At 47.8% G+C, this 16,666-nt stretch overlaps 1 protein-coding gene across 1 annotated transcript in view; it reads right to left on the bottom strand.

The window, feature by feature from the left end:
- Positions 1-11,564: 11,564 nt before the first annotated feature.
- Positions 11,565-16,666, bottom strand: part of KCNQ4 (potassium voltage-gated channel subfamily Q member 4) — a 58,977-nt gene continuing 53,875 nt past the window's right edge. The window contains exons 13-14 of the mRNA XM_040231549.1: positions 14,309-14,438; positions 11,565-13,746 (exon numbers count right to left, since the gene is read on the bottom strand). Coding sequence (XP_040087483.1) covers positions 13,534-13,746; positions 14,309-14,438 — 343 coding nt within the window. The 3' untranslated portion in view covers positions 11,565-13,533. The remainder of the gene's footprint in view (positions 13,747-14,308; positions 14,439-16,666) is intronic.

Consider the following 16,666-nt stretch of genomic DNA (forward strand, 5'->3'; position numbering starts at 1 on the left):
GGGGGGGGGTGGGAGGAGGGAGGGGAGGGCGGGTGGAGTGGTGATGACCGTGTGCAGGGGAAGGGGGGGCAGTGGGTGGAATGGTGATGACCGTGTGCGGGGTGGGGGGGGGGGTGGGAGGAGGGAGGGGAGGGCAGGTGGAATGGTGATGACCATAGGTGAGAAGCAGGTGTGCTTCTTGCCTTCCAGGAGCTGAAGTGACACCTGGGGAAGGGGCAGCAGGGAAGCGGTCAAGAGATCCAGGAGAGGAGCTGAGGAGCCTAGTGGGAGTAGGTCAGAGGGAGCTGCAGACCCCACTCCGGTTCTGAGCAGGCAGGGAAGCCTGCATTTCGGGCCTCAGGACCCTCCACCCAGCTGTCTGTTCTCCAGCAGTCTTCACCCTTTCTTCCAGGAAATTCTCCATGTGTCCCATCCAATCTATAGTCTGTGTACAAAAAAGAGAAAGAGAAGAGGTGTCTGGCAGCCATGGAAGCCACTGGGACAAAAACAAAGATATTAGTGTGTGTGTGTGTGTGTGTGGTAGTTGCTCAGTAGTGTCCAACGCTGCAATCCAGTGGACTGTAGCCTGCCAAGTTCCTCTATCTATGGAATTCTCCAGGCAGGAATACTGCGGTGGGTTGCCATTCCCTTCTCCAGGGCATCTTCCACACCCAGGTATTGAACCCATCTCTCCTCCACTGCAGGCAGACTCTTTACTGACTGAGCCACTAGGAAATCCCAAAGATGTTAGAGGAATGTGTGAAAAACATTCTGTTTTGTGATGGATAATGTAAACCTTCCACTAGCTGTATTAGTCAGGTCTTGCTGTGATAATGCTGTGAAACAAGCAAACCCCAATTTTCAGGGGCCTATAGAATCAAAGATTACTTCATACTCCTGGGTGTTAGTTAGATCAACTGTAGTTCAGCTGATACTTGGGCCAGGCTGGACTCTCAGCTATGAATCTGACTCAGGTCTGCTCCAGGAGTCTGCATTCTGGACCCAGGAAGAAGGAACAAGAGCTATCTGAGTTTTCTCATGCAGGAGGAAGGAAGCACCAGGAGGTCTGGCAGACTTGCCATGCCTCTTTTGGCTTTATCTTGGAACAAATACACTGTCCTTTCACCCAACATTCCACTGGCCAGATTAAATCCCATGGCCAAGTCCAAGGTCAGTGGGGTAGTAGAGTGGAAGCTGTGCAGCTCAGATTCCCCCCTTAAAGATCTATACACTCCTTCCCCAGCAGTTGGGAGTCTCCACTGTGGGCTCACAACTGTCAATCCATGGGAACCGCCTCATCTAAACCCATGCCCCTCCCAGGGGCTCTTGACCAGTGACTGGCTGATGCATAGAAACAAAAGCCGGCCTCCTTCCCTCGATTTGGCCCAATCTGAAGGGCTATCTGAGCTCCCGAGCACCTGAAGATCTGAAGATGCCTTGCTGAGTTCACATTGCACGTCAGCTTCTCCCCGTGCCTAGTCCTGCCTTCCTACTTCCATCAGATGAATCTCCTGAGAACACTCCCTGATAAACCTTCTGCACACCAGTCTCATGAACAGGATGAAAAGGCAAAACGATATGACACCGTAAGATAAGTCCCACCAAGTGAGTCCAATATGCTACTGGGGAAGAGCAGAGAAATAATTCCAGAAAAAATAAAGAGGCTGGGCGAAAAGGGAAACAGCACTTAGCTGTGGATGTGTCTGGTGGTAAGAGTAAAGTCTGATGCTATAAAGAACAATACTGCAGAGCAATCTGGAATATTAGGTCCATGAACCAGGGTAAATTGGATGTGGTCAAATAAGAGATAGCAAGAGTGAGCATCAACATTTTAGGAATCAGTGAACTAAAGTGGATGGGAATGGGCAAATTTAATTCAGATGACCATTATATCTACTACTGTGGGCAAGAATCCCTTAGAAGAAATGGAGTAGCCCTCGTAGTCAACAAAAGAGTCCAAAATGCAGTATTTGGGTGCAATCTCAAAAAACGAAAGAATGATCTCTTTTCGTTTCCAAAGCAAACCAGTCAACATTAAAGTAATCCAAGTCTATGCCTCAACCACTAATGCCAAAGAAGCTGAAGTTTAATGGTTCTGTGAAGACCTACAAGACCTTCTAGAACTAACACCAAAAAAAAAAAGTCCTTTTCCTCATAGGAGAATAGAATGCAAAAGTAGAAAATCAGAGATACCTGGAGTAACAGGCAAGTTTGGCCTTGGAGTACAAAATGAAGCAGGGCAAAGCCTAACAGAGTTTGGCCAAGAGAACACACTGGTCATAGCAAATACCCTCTTCCAACAACACAAGAGAAGACTCTACACATGGACATCACCAGATAGTAAATACTGAAATCAGATTGATTATATTCTTTGCAGCCAAAGATGGAGAAGCTCTATACGGTCAGCAAAAACAAGACCAGGAGCTGACTGTGGCTCAGATCATGAATTCCTTATTGCAAAATTCAGACTTAAATTGAAGAAAGTAGGGAAAACCACAGGCTCTTCAGGTATGACCTAAATCAAATCCCTTATGATTATACAGTGGAAGTGATGAATAGATTCAAGGGATTAGACCTGGTAGACAGAGTGCCTGAAGAACATGGGCAGACATTCACGACATTGTACAGGAGGCGGTGATCAAAACCATCCCAAAGGAAAAGAAATGCAAGAAGGCAAAGTGGTTGTCTGAGAGGCCTTATAAATAGCTGAGAAAAGAAAAGAAGCAAAAGGCAACAGAGAAAGGGAAAGATATACCCGTTTGAATGCAGAGTTCCAGAGAATACCAAGGAGAGGTAAGAAAGCCTTCTTAAGTGAACAATGCAAAGAAATAGAGGAAAACAATAGAATGGCAAAGACTAGAGATCTCTTCAAGAAAACTGGAGCTACCAAGGGAACACTTCACAAAAAGATGGGCACAGTAAGGACCTAATAGAAGCAGAAGAGTTTAAGAAGACATGGCAAGAATACACAGAAAAACTATACAAAAAAGGTCTTAATGACCTGGATAACCATGATAGTGTGGTCATTCACCTAGAACCAGACATCCTGGAGTGTGAAGTCAAGTGGGTCTTAGGAAGCATCACTATGAACAAAGCTAGCAGTGGTGATGGAATTCCAGCTGAGCTATGTCACATCCTAAAAGATGATGCTGTGAAAGTGCTGCACTCAATATGCCAGTGCATTTAGAAAACTCAGCAGTGGCCACAGGACTGGAAAAGGTTAGTTTTCATTCCAATCCCAAAGAAAGGCAATGCCAAAGAATGTTCAAACAGCTATACAATTGCACTTATTTCACACGCTAGCAAGGTAATACTCAAAATCCTCCAAGCTAGGCTTCAACAATATGTCAACCAAGAGCTTCCATATGTACAAGCTGAATTTAGAAAAGGCAGAGGAACCAAAGATAAAATTGCCAATATCTGTTGGATCATAGAAGAAGCAAGGAATTCCAAAAAAATCTATTTCTGTTTCATTGACTATGCTAAAGACTTTGACTGTGGAAACAAACTGTGGAAAATTCTCAAAGAGTTAGGAATACCAGACCACCTTACCTGTCTCCCGAGAAACCTATATGCAGGTCAAGAAGCAAGAGTTAGAACCAGACATGGAACAATGGACTGGTTCAAAATTGAGAAAGGAGTATGTCAAGACTGTATATTGTCACCCTGCTTATTTAACTTCTATACAGAATTGTTGTTCAGTCGCTTCGTTGTGTCCAACTATTTGTGACCCCATGGACTGCAGCATGCCAGGCTTCCCTGTCCTTCATCATCTCCTGGAGCTTACTCAAACTCATGTCCATTGAGTCAGTGATGCCATCCAACCATCTCATCCTCTGTCGTCCCCTTCTCCTCCTGCCTTCAGTCTTTCCCAGCATCAGGGTCCTTTCCAGTGAGTTTACTCTTCACATCAGGTGACCAAAGGATTGGAGTTTTAGTATCAGTCCTTCAAATGAATATTTGGAGTTGATTCCCTTTAAGATTGACTGGTTTGATCTCCTTACTGTCCAAGGAACTCTCAAGAGTCTTCTCCAGCACCACAGTTTGAAAGCATCAATTCTTCAGCCCTCAGCCTTCTTTGTGGTCCAACTCTCACATCTGTACATGACTGCTGGAAAAACCACAGCTTTGACTATATGGACCTCTGTGGGCAAAGTGTTGTCTCTGCTTTTTAATATGTTGTCTAGAAGAGTACATCATGAAAAATGCTGGGCTGGATGAATCATAAGATTGCCAGGAGAAATATCAACAACCTCAGACTTGCAGATGATACCACTCTAATGGCAGAAAATGAAGAGAAACTAAACAGCCTCTCGGTGAAGGTGAAAGAGGAGAGTGAAAAAGCTGGCTTAAAACTCAACATTCAGAAAACTAAGATCATGGCATCCAGTCCCAACACTTCATGCAAATAGATGGGAAAAAAGTGGAAACAGTGACAGATTTTATTTTCCTGGGCTCCAAAATCACTGCAGATGGTGACTGCAGCCACGAAATTAAAAGACGTTTACTCCTTGGAAGAAAAGCTATGACAAACCTAGAGAGCATATAAAAAGCAGAGGCATCTCTTTGCCAACAATAGTCTGCCTAGTCAAAGCTATGCTTTTTCCAGTAGTCATGTATGGATGTGAGAGTTGGACCATAAAGAAGGCCAAGCACTGAAGAACTGATGCTTCTGAATTGTGGTGCTGAACAAGACTCTTGAGAGTCCCTTAGACACAAGGAGATCAAACCAGCCAGTCAATCCTGAAGGAAATCAACTCTGAATATTCATTGGAAAGACGGATGCTGAAGCTCCAATACTTTGTCCACCTGAAGTGAAGAGCCAGCTCATTGGAAAAGACCCCAGTGCTGGGAAAGATTTAGGGCAGGAGGAGAAGGTGGTAACAGAAGATAAGATGGTTGGATGGCATCATGGACTCAATGGACATGAGTGTGAACAAACTCTGGGAGATAGTGAAGGATAGGGGAGCCTGGCATGCTGCAGTCCATGGGGTCACAAAGAGTCAGACACAACTTAGCGACTGAACACCAGTCTCAGAATCTGTAGGAAAGTCATTGTAAGACAGCTAGGGTGGTATACTCCACCCAAACGTAGCCATGGTGATGTGAGGAAGGAAGGCAGCCTTTCAGACAAATAATAAATCTGCTAAAACAGTTAACTCATCTTGGAGAAAGATCTGATTCATTTTGGCTGCAACGAAAAGGTGGCCACATGCTCAATGTGTGTGTGGGCAGGGGTGGGGGTGAGAACTGAGGCCACATCTGAGAGGTCATCATTTTTCAGTTGCATTGATTTTATCTTATGTGTTGCGGTCCCATATAGATTATATTGTAGCAAGGATTCTGGGACTTTAAAAGAGGCTTTTAAAAAGGGTTCTGGGGCTTTTTAAAAAAAAGGTTTACGAATCACTGGGTTCCATGATATCTGGATATATGTCTGGATCTGTCCAGCTGGGATAGAGCAAGCCCCAGAGTAGATCCTGAGCTCTGTGCACCTGGAGCAGAAATTTCAGGGGCCAGGTTGGTAGGTCAAACCCCTACTCCAGGTATTAGGAACTGATTGTGACCCCCATTCCAAATCCATAGATTGAAGTCCTAACTCCCAGTACCTCAAAATGTGACTATATTTGAAAATTCAATTTCTAAAGAGGTTACTAAGTTAAAAGGAGATTGTTAGGGTGGATCTTAGTCCAATATAACCTGTGTCCTTATGGGAAGAGATCAGGGCACACACATGTACAGAGAGGTGATCAAGTAAAGACCCTGGAAGAAGATGTCCATCTACAAGTCAAGGAGAGAGGCCTCAGGAGGAAACCAATCTTCTGACATCTTTATCTTAAACTTTCAGCCTCTAGAACTGTGAGGAAAGAGATTTCTGTTGTTTAAGCCCCACATCTGCCATCTGCAGCATTTGTGATGGGAGCCCCCAGCAAAGTAATACAGCTTGTAGCAGCCTTCAGGACCCTCTTGCACACGAGAGGTGTGAAAGAAGAGAGATACCCCTCTTGAGGGAAAATAAAGAAGATTTTTTTCAACAACTGGAACTGTCCAAAGTCCAGGAAATAGTTTATCCAAATTGAGAACTATGCAGCATGATTTTCTTTGATCAGCACAAGTGGTGGTCCAGTGGTTAAGAATCCATCTGCTAATGCAGGGGACACAGCTTTAAACCCTGGTCAGGGAATATCCCACAGGCCACCAAGCAACTAAACCCACGCTCCACAACTACTGAGCCTACACTCTAGAGCCTGGGCTCTACAACAAAAGCCAGGGCAATGAGAAGCCTGCGACTGGAGAGTAGCCCCTGCTTGCCCCAACCAGAGAAAGCCTGTGTGCAGCAGCAAAGACCCAGCACAGCCAAAAATTAATTAATAAATAATTTAAAAAATTGTAACAGATGCCGAGCACCCCAGATCCCAGTGAGCTGAGCCCTTGCAGCATGGCACTCCCAGGCTGCTCGGTACAATTTCTCAGCCAGAGTCTCCAGGGGCTGTTTAATTTCTGCTTTTGTCCTCTTGTCATGTGAAGAAGGTCAATCTAACCTACTAAAGGATGAGAAGCCCCATGGAGCAGAGACAAGCCATCCTGCCTGTGGACCAGCCTGGGCACAGACAGTCAGCACCCAACCCCGGACACATGAATGAGGTCATCTTAGAACAACCACCCCCCACCAAGAGGAAGGTGATTGCAGTCACATTAATGATCCCAGGTGAGACGAACAGAACTGCTTAGAATTTGAGACCAACTCAAACTGCTGATGCACAGCATCAAGACAAAATAAAATTGCCGTTTTGAGCTACTGAGGTATAGGGTGAGTTGTTACCTAGTAATAGATAAGTGACGTGCGTGCTAAGTGGCTTCAGTTGTGTCTGACTCTGTGCGACGCTTATGGACTGTAGCCCACCAGGCTCCTCTGTCCATTGGATTCTCCAGGCAAGAATACTGGAGTGAATTGCTATGCCTTCCTCCAGGGAGGGGATCTTTCTCACCCAGGGACTGAACCCGAGTCTCTTGTCGACTGCATTGGCAGGCAGAATGTTTACCACTAGAAGCACCTGGGGAGCCCAGATAAATGACACATCAAGCTAAAACCACCTGCTCTCAAGGCCATATTTGATGGCAGTTTGGGCACTCCCATAGCCACCTGCAAACCCTCCTTGCTGAGCCAAGCAAACTTAGAAGAGTGGCGTGTGGGCTGGGTAGTTGTGCACCTGTTTCCTCCAGGAGCTGGATGGCCTTAGGGCCCTAGCTGGGTCTCCTGTGTCTGATCATCCCGTGCATTGTGCTGAGCCAGGGTCTGACATACGGCAGGTGCTTCAGACACATTTGTTCAGTTAGTGAAATTCCATGGGACTTGTCCAGGTTACCAGCATCTCCTGCTCAGATTACTGCAGCAGTCTTCTAACCCGCCTCCCTGCAGCCAGGCTTGCTTCCTCAGATTCATCTTCTATCCTGGGAAGAAAACTGTCTAAAATGCAAGTCTATCCTGGTTTGATCTCTAGTCAGAATTTTTGACTGACTCCCCACTGCCATCATGGTTAAGTCCTGTCTCTTTGAAATGACTTGTGGATCCTATAAACCTTGACTCCTGCCTCATCCTAAAGTGCCATCTTGTGCCACTCTCTCTCTCTCTGTCTGGGCCCAAACAGGGATCTCTTTCTCCCCCATTCATGTATCACTCTTTTTGGCGCCCCTGGGCCGTTACACATGCTATGCTCTCTAGCCGGAACATTCGCGCCATCCCCATTCCCATGCCTGGTTAAACTCTACTCACCCTTCAGCACATTGGGTTGCCCACTTTGCCTGGATTGAAAGATGACAAGAAGTGTGGACTGCCAGCAATCCGACTCCTGGGCATATATCCAGGCATAGGGATATAATTCAAAAAGATACATGCACCCCTATACTCATAGCAGCACTATTAAATAGCCAAGACAACCTAAATGTTCACCAACAGATGAATGGATAAAGATGTGGTTAATATATGCAATGGAATATTACTCGGCCATAAAAAGTGAAATAATGCCATTTGCAGCTACATGGTTGGATCTAGAGATAACCATACCAAGCAAAGAAATCAGAAAGAGAAAGACAAATACCATTCAATTAGATGTGGAATCTAAAATATGACACAAATGAATTTATCTACGAAACAGAAACAGACTTACAGACACAGAGAACAAGCTTATGGTTGCCAAGCAGGAGGGAAAGGGGCAGTAATGGATTAGGAGTTTGAAATTAGCAGATGAAAACTATTTTATACACAGGGTGGATAAACAGCAAAGTCCTATTGTATAGCACAGAGAACAATATTCAATATTCTGAGATAAACCATAATGGAAAAGAATATATGTATATGAATCACTTTGCTATATAGCAAAAATTAATACAACATTGTAAATCAACTCTACTTCAATTAAAAAAAAAAGAAGTGTGGATATATACTGGTTTCTGGACAGTGGCTCAAGGTTTGGCTAGATGGTCAGGGACTCAGAAAGCACAGAATTGGTGGATTGCAGACAAAGAAGGCTCGGAAAGGGGTATTTAGATGGACCTTCAGAAATGGGTAGAGGGTATGATTGTATTTCTGTACCAAGGAAAAGTCTCATCGAAGAGCATCCATGACAAGGAGGCTCTAGATAATTTAATGCCTAAGACAGCACATCCCATGGCTGCCAGTCATTCTCACTCCGGACCCCCTCCAGTGCTTGCTCAACATGCCCTTGTATAACTTAAGTGGTCATGGCAGCAAGAATGAAGACTGCTTATGGGTTCAATGATATGGACTTGCCTCACCAAGGCTGGTCTGGCTAATGTCACACTGTATGTCCAACCAAACATCAGCAGGAACAGATGCTGACTACCCAAAATACCACCATTCTGCGGGGATTTATCAAGTCACCTGGTGCCAGGCTAATTCTACAGGATCCTTTCTCTGATGGAGAGGGCAGTGGTTCATCCTCACTGACACAGCCAGCACAGGAATCAAAGGAAGGTAAGTGAGAGTGCTATCTCTCACAATTACACCAAGTAACCCTCAGTATTAATTTCCTGTAGTTGTCATAGTGAAAGTGCTGGTCACTCAGTCGTGTGAGTGACTCTTTGTGACCCCATGGGTTGTAGCCCGCCAGGCTCCTCTGTCCAGGGAATTTTCCAGGCAAGAATACTGGAGTGGGCTGCCATTCCCTTCACCAGGGGATCTTCCCAACCCAGGGACCGAACCCTGATCTCCTACATTGCAGGCAGATTCTTTACCATCTGAGCCAGCAGGGAAGCCCTGTAGTTGCCATAACAAATTACTATAAACTTGGTGACCTCATACAACAGAACTTATTCTCTCACAGTTCTGAAGGCCAGAAGTTCAACATCAGCCTCACTGAACCTAAATCAAGGTACAAGCAGGGCTGCACTCTTCCAAGATTATGGGGAAGAATCCATTCCTTGACTCTTCCAGCTTTTAGTAACTGCTGGCATTCCTCTGCTGAGGCCACCTTACCCCAGTCTCTACTTCTGTCTCCTGTATGTGTGAGATCTCCATCTGCCTCTTTCTTAGAAGGACACTGGCAATTGGATTAAGGGCCCCTGGATAATCCAGGATAATCTCCCCATGTCAAGATCATTAACTTAATCACATCTGCAAAAATCTTTCTTCCCTTGTAAGGTAACATTTTAAACACTCCAGAGATTAGGGCCTGATACCTTCGGGTGGCATCAGTCCGGCTACTCTACCGGCTCATGCAGCTTCTGCTCCCTGTCTCCCCAACGTTGGCCTCTGTTAGTTTGGAGGCCTCAGTTCTCAAGGGAAAGGAAGAAACACAGTTTTCATTGAATTGGAAGTTGGAACTTCTAACTGGCCATATTGGGCTTCTCATGCCACTCAAATACCAGGCAAAGAAAGAGTCAGCATGCTGGCTGCCTGACTGGTCCTCATTACCAAGGGGAAGCAGGGGTGTCACTACACATCAAGGGCAAGGAAGACTATGTCTGGGACCAGGGAGTTCTCAGGGGTCCCTTGCACAAAAGTTAACAAAAAGCTACTGCATCCAAAACTGTGCAGGACCACTGAAGCTTCAGACCCTTTAAGAATGATTCTTTGGGATCATCCCAGCATCTGACAGATTCCAGCTGGCTGAGATCCCGGTCAAGGACAAAGGGAACATAGGAGAGTGGAAGAAAGAATATATTCACTCAATCAGTGAAGTATATATGATAGATAAAGAGAAACACTTGATTGAACGTATCTACGTATCAGCTATGGCACTGTGACCAGCTATCAGAAGGGGTTCTATTGCATCAAGGGGCGTGTGTGTGTGTATCTGTGTGTGTGTGATATTAAGTGCTTTTCTCCCCTCCCTTCTCCTTATCCCTTAGGATTTTATTTAAAGTTTGCAGGCAATTGCTAACTTTACAGTATACTCTTTAACTGCAGGTGTGATTGTGACTGAATTAGAGTAATTAACATCACCCAAATACGGATTCAGTGACTAAGTTCTGGAGCTGGATACATCTATTGGATGGTGGAATTTCTTGTGTTTATCATTTCCAGGGAGTGAGTTAGGATCTTCACTTGTATGCAGGATAGTTTCATCTTATGAGGTGGAAGCTACTGTTGCTAGATGGAGGTTCAGACAAATGTGGATGGACATGTATGGATACCGAGTGTCCAAGGGGTTGGGCCATGCCAGTTATGAAGCTATTGCTTTTTCATTCCAGATGCAGACCTCTGTACTCTGCTCTGTGAAACTGGAGCTCGGACTCTGCAAACCACATCAAATTTGTCAGCTAGCTTTGAAAACTAGGGGCACTGGGGACACACTGGAAGGCAGGAGTGGAGATTTTCCTTCTTCCTTTGCCTTCTCTTCCTTCTCCTGGTAGCCACAGCTGCTCCCAGCCCTCAGCTACTTTTCTGCACTCCCAGACAAGCTTCACTGTGTCCCCTAGGAGGTACTAGCACCAGCCAGACAGCAGCCCCTCTCCAGACCTCTGAGCTCTAGGATTACAGGGCTCCCCTACTCAAGTCCACCGGTTCTGCCAGCCTCAACCTCTCCCCTGCACTCCTGCAGCCTCAGGAGTGGGATCTGCTTCCTGCAGTGGCTTTCGTTAGTTTAGCCTGGTGTTCTGTTTGTTCTTTCAGTCCACCTACATCAGTGTAACCCATTCCCTATAGTAAATTCCCTGTGTTGAAAAGCCTAGGGTAATTTCTCTTTTCCTCACTGGACCTTGACTGATACAAACTATTAGGAAAGCAGTACTCATTTTTCACTGGGGCACTGAACCAAAAGAAAGTTAATTTGGAAGTACCAGGGGTCATCGTGAGAGGGCAGCCTGTCTAAGAGGAGGGCTGAGACAGATGACAGGTCCCTGACACATTTAAGCACCCAGATCTAGCTTCATATGAAGCCAAATCTATTTCCTGGACTTTTTAGTTATCTGGGCCAATAAACTTTCTTTCTTTTATTTTTGCTTAAAACATACCAGGTCGCGTTTCTGTTGTTTACACCCGAGTCCTGACTAATCCGGATCTCCTCACCCCCAGCCCCAGACCAGGTGCCCCACTCCCCAGACACTGAACAGCCAAGACCAACCACCTCCTACTGAAAACTTTAATGAAATCAATAAGTTAATAAGTTAACAAAGTGAGGTACTTGCATATCCGAGAACCGGGTTGGTGGGGAGCCTCGATCATGAAGGAGGGAGGGCTTCTCCCCAAGTCTCCTTGGATCCCAGCCTCCGGCCCCTCTCCACAGCTCTGTCTCTCAGGGGGCGGAGGTGTGGCTCTCTGGGGACAGTGTAGTGCGGGTGAGGTGAGCCAGGACAGGCTCCATCCAGGGCATGATGGTCACATGCAGAGGGCATGTGGGGGCAGGGGCTGGGCACCTGGGGGCTGAGCAAGGTCCAACCCCAGCCCTGGCGCTGGTGCATGCAGGTCCCCAGTCATGAGATGCAGGCAGCTGGGCCTGAGCCCCTTATTCCCTGGTGCCCCACAGAGGGTCACCATTGGTCCACTCCCCCTCCTGCCACCTGCATTGGCTTTGCAGAAGAGGGACAAAGTGGTAGGGATACCAAAGAGGTACTGGGGGCCTGCAGTGGATGGGGGCTTGTGTGGTAAGGGGGCTGCCAACTGAAGTGAAGAGGGGGGGTGAGGAAGGAGGGGGAAACAGTGGGTGTGAGCGCCTGCACAGTTGGTGCCTGATGAATGGTACTTGCTCGGCGTATTGTTATTCTCTCCAGGAGTCAGAGCGACTAGGAGCAGGGCAAGCCTAGATAGAAGCGGACCTGACAGCCACCCTGGGGAAGGCCCGGGGGCTTTCCAGGGCTGTCCAGACCCCAAGAGGCCTAGCCTTGAGTTGTGCCGTGGGGATACCAAGGAGGGCCCTTAGGGATAGACAGAGGCAGCAGTTAGGGCTCCTGGACCTGTGAGGAGTAAATCTTCTTGAGAAAGGGAAGTTGGTAAAGCTCTGGGGTGGGGCCCGGAGAGCCCTGGGGTCATGTGAGAGCTCCCTCTCCTACCTGGATGGGGTTGGTAGGAGTGGACATCACTCCGCAAGACTAGGCTACTGGCCTCAGCTGCAGAGACCCAGCAAATGCTGAGTGGCTCTGTGCTGAAGTGTCCAAGTGTAGCTAATTGTCTTTGTCAGCGTGAATGCTGAGAGGCTACCTGCGTGTCTGGGGAAACTGTAGGGACATGTTTGTCTGACCGTGGGAGCACTGTCTGGGAGATTTGAGGGCAGAACACAGACAGTTATGCTGTCAGAGGTGCCTAGGGCCGGAGGGGAGTGAACATTGGCAGGAAGAGGGAGCCCCTGGGAGTGGACACCTGCAAATGGGAAGAAAGGTCCAGGCACTGCCCTTGGGGAGGCAAGGGAGAAACAGGCCCCATGCTGGGAGGGGAGAAGAGGGGTTGATAAGCCAAAGATCAGGGATGAGGGTCATAGCCAAGCAGCCTGAGACCAGCTACAGCTGGGGGCCCATCTCCCAGGGTGGGAGGGGCAGAGGGACCCCATGGGGGTCCCCAAAGTTGCATATTTAACATAGTTTGCATATATGGTGCCCACCTGCCTAGCGGCAGGCTCCTGTGCTTATGGGTACCTGTGTGGGCACCGTGGGCCCACCCCCAAGTGGAGTGGGGTCTTGGCGGGAAGGCTTCCCTGCTCTGTCCGAAGGGCGGGCCAAAGACCTCACCTTGCATAGCTGGAAGCTGGGTCAGGGCCCAGGGCCCCAGCGCCCTGTTCCCACTCCAGGGGCAGTGCCCCTGCCAGGCAGGCCTTGTCGGGCCTTGATGGAATGGGCAGGGCACTGGGGGACCCAGAGGCCACCGGGCAGCAGCCGCTGCTGCCCTCCATGCGGCCTGGCATCTCTCGCTCCTGAGGTGGAACGGGTCGCTGGCACCCCCGTCGGGTATTTCGCCCACCCAGACAGCTCAACACTGCATGTGGCCTCTCTCCCCACGAGGGAGTGAGTTCAAGTAAGAGAGGAGTCCGGAGGCCTCAGAGGGCGGGTCCGAGAGCCAGGCCGAGGGGCTGGCCGTGTGCTGCCCCGCCCCTGAGAAGACCCTCAGTCCATGTTGGTGCTGACCGAGCGGGAGATGCTGAGCGTCTGTGCGGAGACGGAGATGTCCTCGTGGTCCACAGGGCTGTGGTAGTCGGAGGTGATGTCGGGGTCGAAGAGCGGCACTTGCACGGTGCCCAGGCTGGCCGAGGTGCCAGAGCGCAGGCAGCGCGAGTAGAAGCCCAGCAACAGGTCCAGCTTGTGCTCGATGGACTGCACCTGGGGGCGGGGCGCGGCTGGAGGCGGGGCCTGGCCGGGACTTGGGGGCGGGGCGAGGCCGGGGGCGGGGCTTGCCCTGGGAGGGTCGCATCTGGGTGGCAAGACTCCTCCGGGAGGAGGTGCGACAGGAAAGGCGGAACTTGGCCGGAGGGCGGAAAGAAGCTGGGAACCTGGGGTTTATTCCCATCCACCCACCCACTCACCCCCGCAACGAAATTTAGTTGTGACGGGTTGGGATAGTCTAGATGATCAAGAGAGACAAGTGAGGCAGCGTTAAATGAAGTAGGTGGGACTTGGGCTTATCTGAGAGGCTAGCAGCCTAGGGCGGGGCTTGGCCTGAGAGGGTTGGTTTATCCGGGTCTTTTAGCAAGAGCCGGCGGGCCTTCTGGGAGGCAGACCTTCTGTGGGGCGGGGTCCACCTTCCAGCGGATGCGTGGGCCCGGCTCCACCTGCAGTTCTGGTGCTCTGGGCTAAAGCTCTGAGAAGCAGACCCTCCCCTTGGGCCTAACCCGGGGGCCTTCCAGAGCTTCTCAGTCGACGGGAAACTCCATCCCACACTCACCTGCTTCTCTACCTTGACCACACGTCCCATTATACTGATTTCATCCACCACCTCAGTATCGCAGGGCCCTTTGTCAGCCTTCTCCCGGGCTTTCCGGTCCCCGGGGCCCCGGCCGACAATCTGGTCCACCCTGTGAGGAAAGGGAACTGTCAAAGGATCCAGACACTGGCCACCACGCTCTCCCACAAGAATTCGAGCTTGCTGTCTTAAAGGGGAGACCTTTACTTGGGTGGGAGGAGGCCATCTGGGAGAGGGCGCCAGTTTGCTCTTCCAACAACACAAGAGAAGACTCTACACGTGGACATCACCGAATGGTCGAAACCGAAATCAGACTGATTATATTCTTCGCAGCCAAAGATGGAAAAGCTCTATACAGTCAGCAAAAACAAGACCGGGAGCTGACTGTGGCTGGGATCATGAACTCCTTATTGCCAAATTCAGACTTAAATTGAAGAAAGTAGGGAAAACCACTAGACCTTTCAGGTATGACCTAAATCAAATTCCTTATAATTATACAGTGAAAGTGAGAAATAGATTTAAGGGGCTAGATCTGAGTGCCTGATGAACTATGGACGGAGGTTAGTGACGTTGTACAGGAGACAGGGATCAAGACCATCCCCATAGAAAAGAAATGCAAAAAAAAAGCAAAATGGCTGTCTGAGAAGGCCTTACAAATAGCTGTGAAAAGAAGGGAAGTAAAAAGCAAAGAGGAAAAGGAAAGATATACCCATTTGAATGCAGAGTTCCAAAGAATAGAAGGAGAGATAAAAAAGACTTCCTAACTAAACAGTGCAAAGAAATAGAGGAAAACAACAGAATGGGAAAGACTAGAGATCTCTTCAAGAAATTAGAGATACCAAGGGAACATTTCATGCAAAGATGGGCACAATAAAGGACAGAAATGGTATGGACCTAACAGAAGCAGAAGATATTAAGAAGAGGTGGTAAGAATACACAGAAGAACTGTACAAAAAAGATCTTCACGACCCAGATAATCACGGTGGTGTGATCACTCACCTAGAGCCAGACATCCTGGAATGTGAAGTTAAGTGGGACTTAGGAAGCATCACTACGAACAAAGCTAGTGGAGGTGATGGAATTCCCGTTGAGTTATTTCAAATCCTAAAGATGATGCTGTGAAAGTGCTGCACTCAATATGCCAGCAAATTTGGAAAACTCAGCAGTGGCCACGGGACTGGAAAATGTCAGTTTTCATTCCAATCCCAAAGAAAGGCAATGCCAGAGAATGCTCAAACTACTGCACAATTGCACTCATCTCACATGCTAGTAAAGTAATGCTTAAAATTCTCCAAGCCAGGCTTCAGCAATATGTGAACCGTGAACTTCCTGATGTTCAAGCTGGTTTTAGAAAAGGCAGAGGAACCAGAGATCAAATTGCCAACATCCGCTGGATCATGGAAAAAGCAAGAGAGTTCCAGAAAAACATCTATTTCTGCTTTATTGACTATGCCAAAGCCTTTGACTGTGTGGATCACAATAAACTGTGGAAAATTCTGAAAGAGATGGGAATACCAGAGCACCTGACCTGCCTCTTGAGAAACCTGTATGCAGATCAGGAAGCAACAGTTAGAACTGGACATGGAACAACAGACTGGTTCCAAATAGGAAAAGGAGTACGTCAAGACTGTATATTGTCACCCTGCTTATTTAACTTCTATGCAGAGCACATTATGAGAAATGCTGGGCTGGAGGAAGCACAAGCTGGAATCAAGATTGCCAAGAGAAATATCAATAACCTCAGATATGCAGATGACACCACCCTTATGGCAGAAAGTGAAGAACTAAAGAGCCTCTTGATGAAAATGAAAGAGGAGAGTGAAAAAGTTGGCTTAAAGCTCAACATTCAAAAAACTAAGATCATGGCATCAGGTCCCATCACTTCATGGGAAATAGATGGGGAAACAGTGGAAACAGCAGCTGACTTTATTTTTCTGGGCTCCCAAATCATTGCAGGTGATGATTGCAGCCATGAAATTAAAAGATGCTTACTCCTTGGAAGGAAAGTTATGACCAACCTAGACAGCATATTAAAAAGCAGAGACATTACTTTGTCAACAAAGATCCATCTAGTCAAGGCTATGGTTTTTCCAGTGGTCATGTATGGATGTGAAAGTTGGACTGTGAAGAAAGCTGAGTGCCGAAGAATTGATGCTTTTGAACTGTGGTGTTGGAGAAGACTCTTGAGAGTCCCTTGGACTGCAAGGAGATCCAACCAGTCCATCCTAAAGGAGATCAGTCCTGGGTGTTCTTTGGAAGGACTGATGCTGAAGCTGAAACTCCAATACTTTGGCCACCTCATGCGAAGAGTTGACTCTTTGGAAAAGACTCTGATGCTGG

The sequence above is a fragment of the Oryx dammah genome, unplaced genomic scaffold (genome assembly GCF_014754425.2).
Source record: "Oryx dammah isolate SB20612 unplaced genomic scaffold, SCBI_Odam_1.1 HiC_scaffold_28, whole genome shotgun sequence".
Taxonomy (NCBI): Eukaryota; Metazoa; Chordata; class Mammalia; order Artiodactyla; family Bovidae; genus Oryx; species Oryx dammah.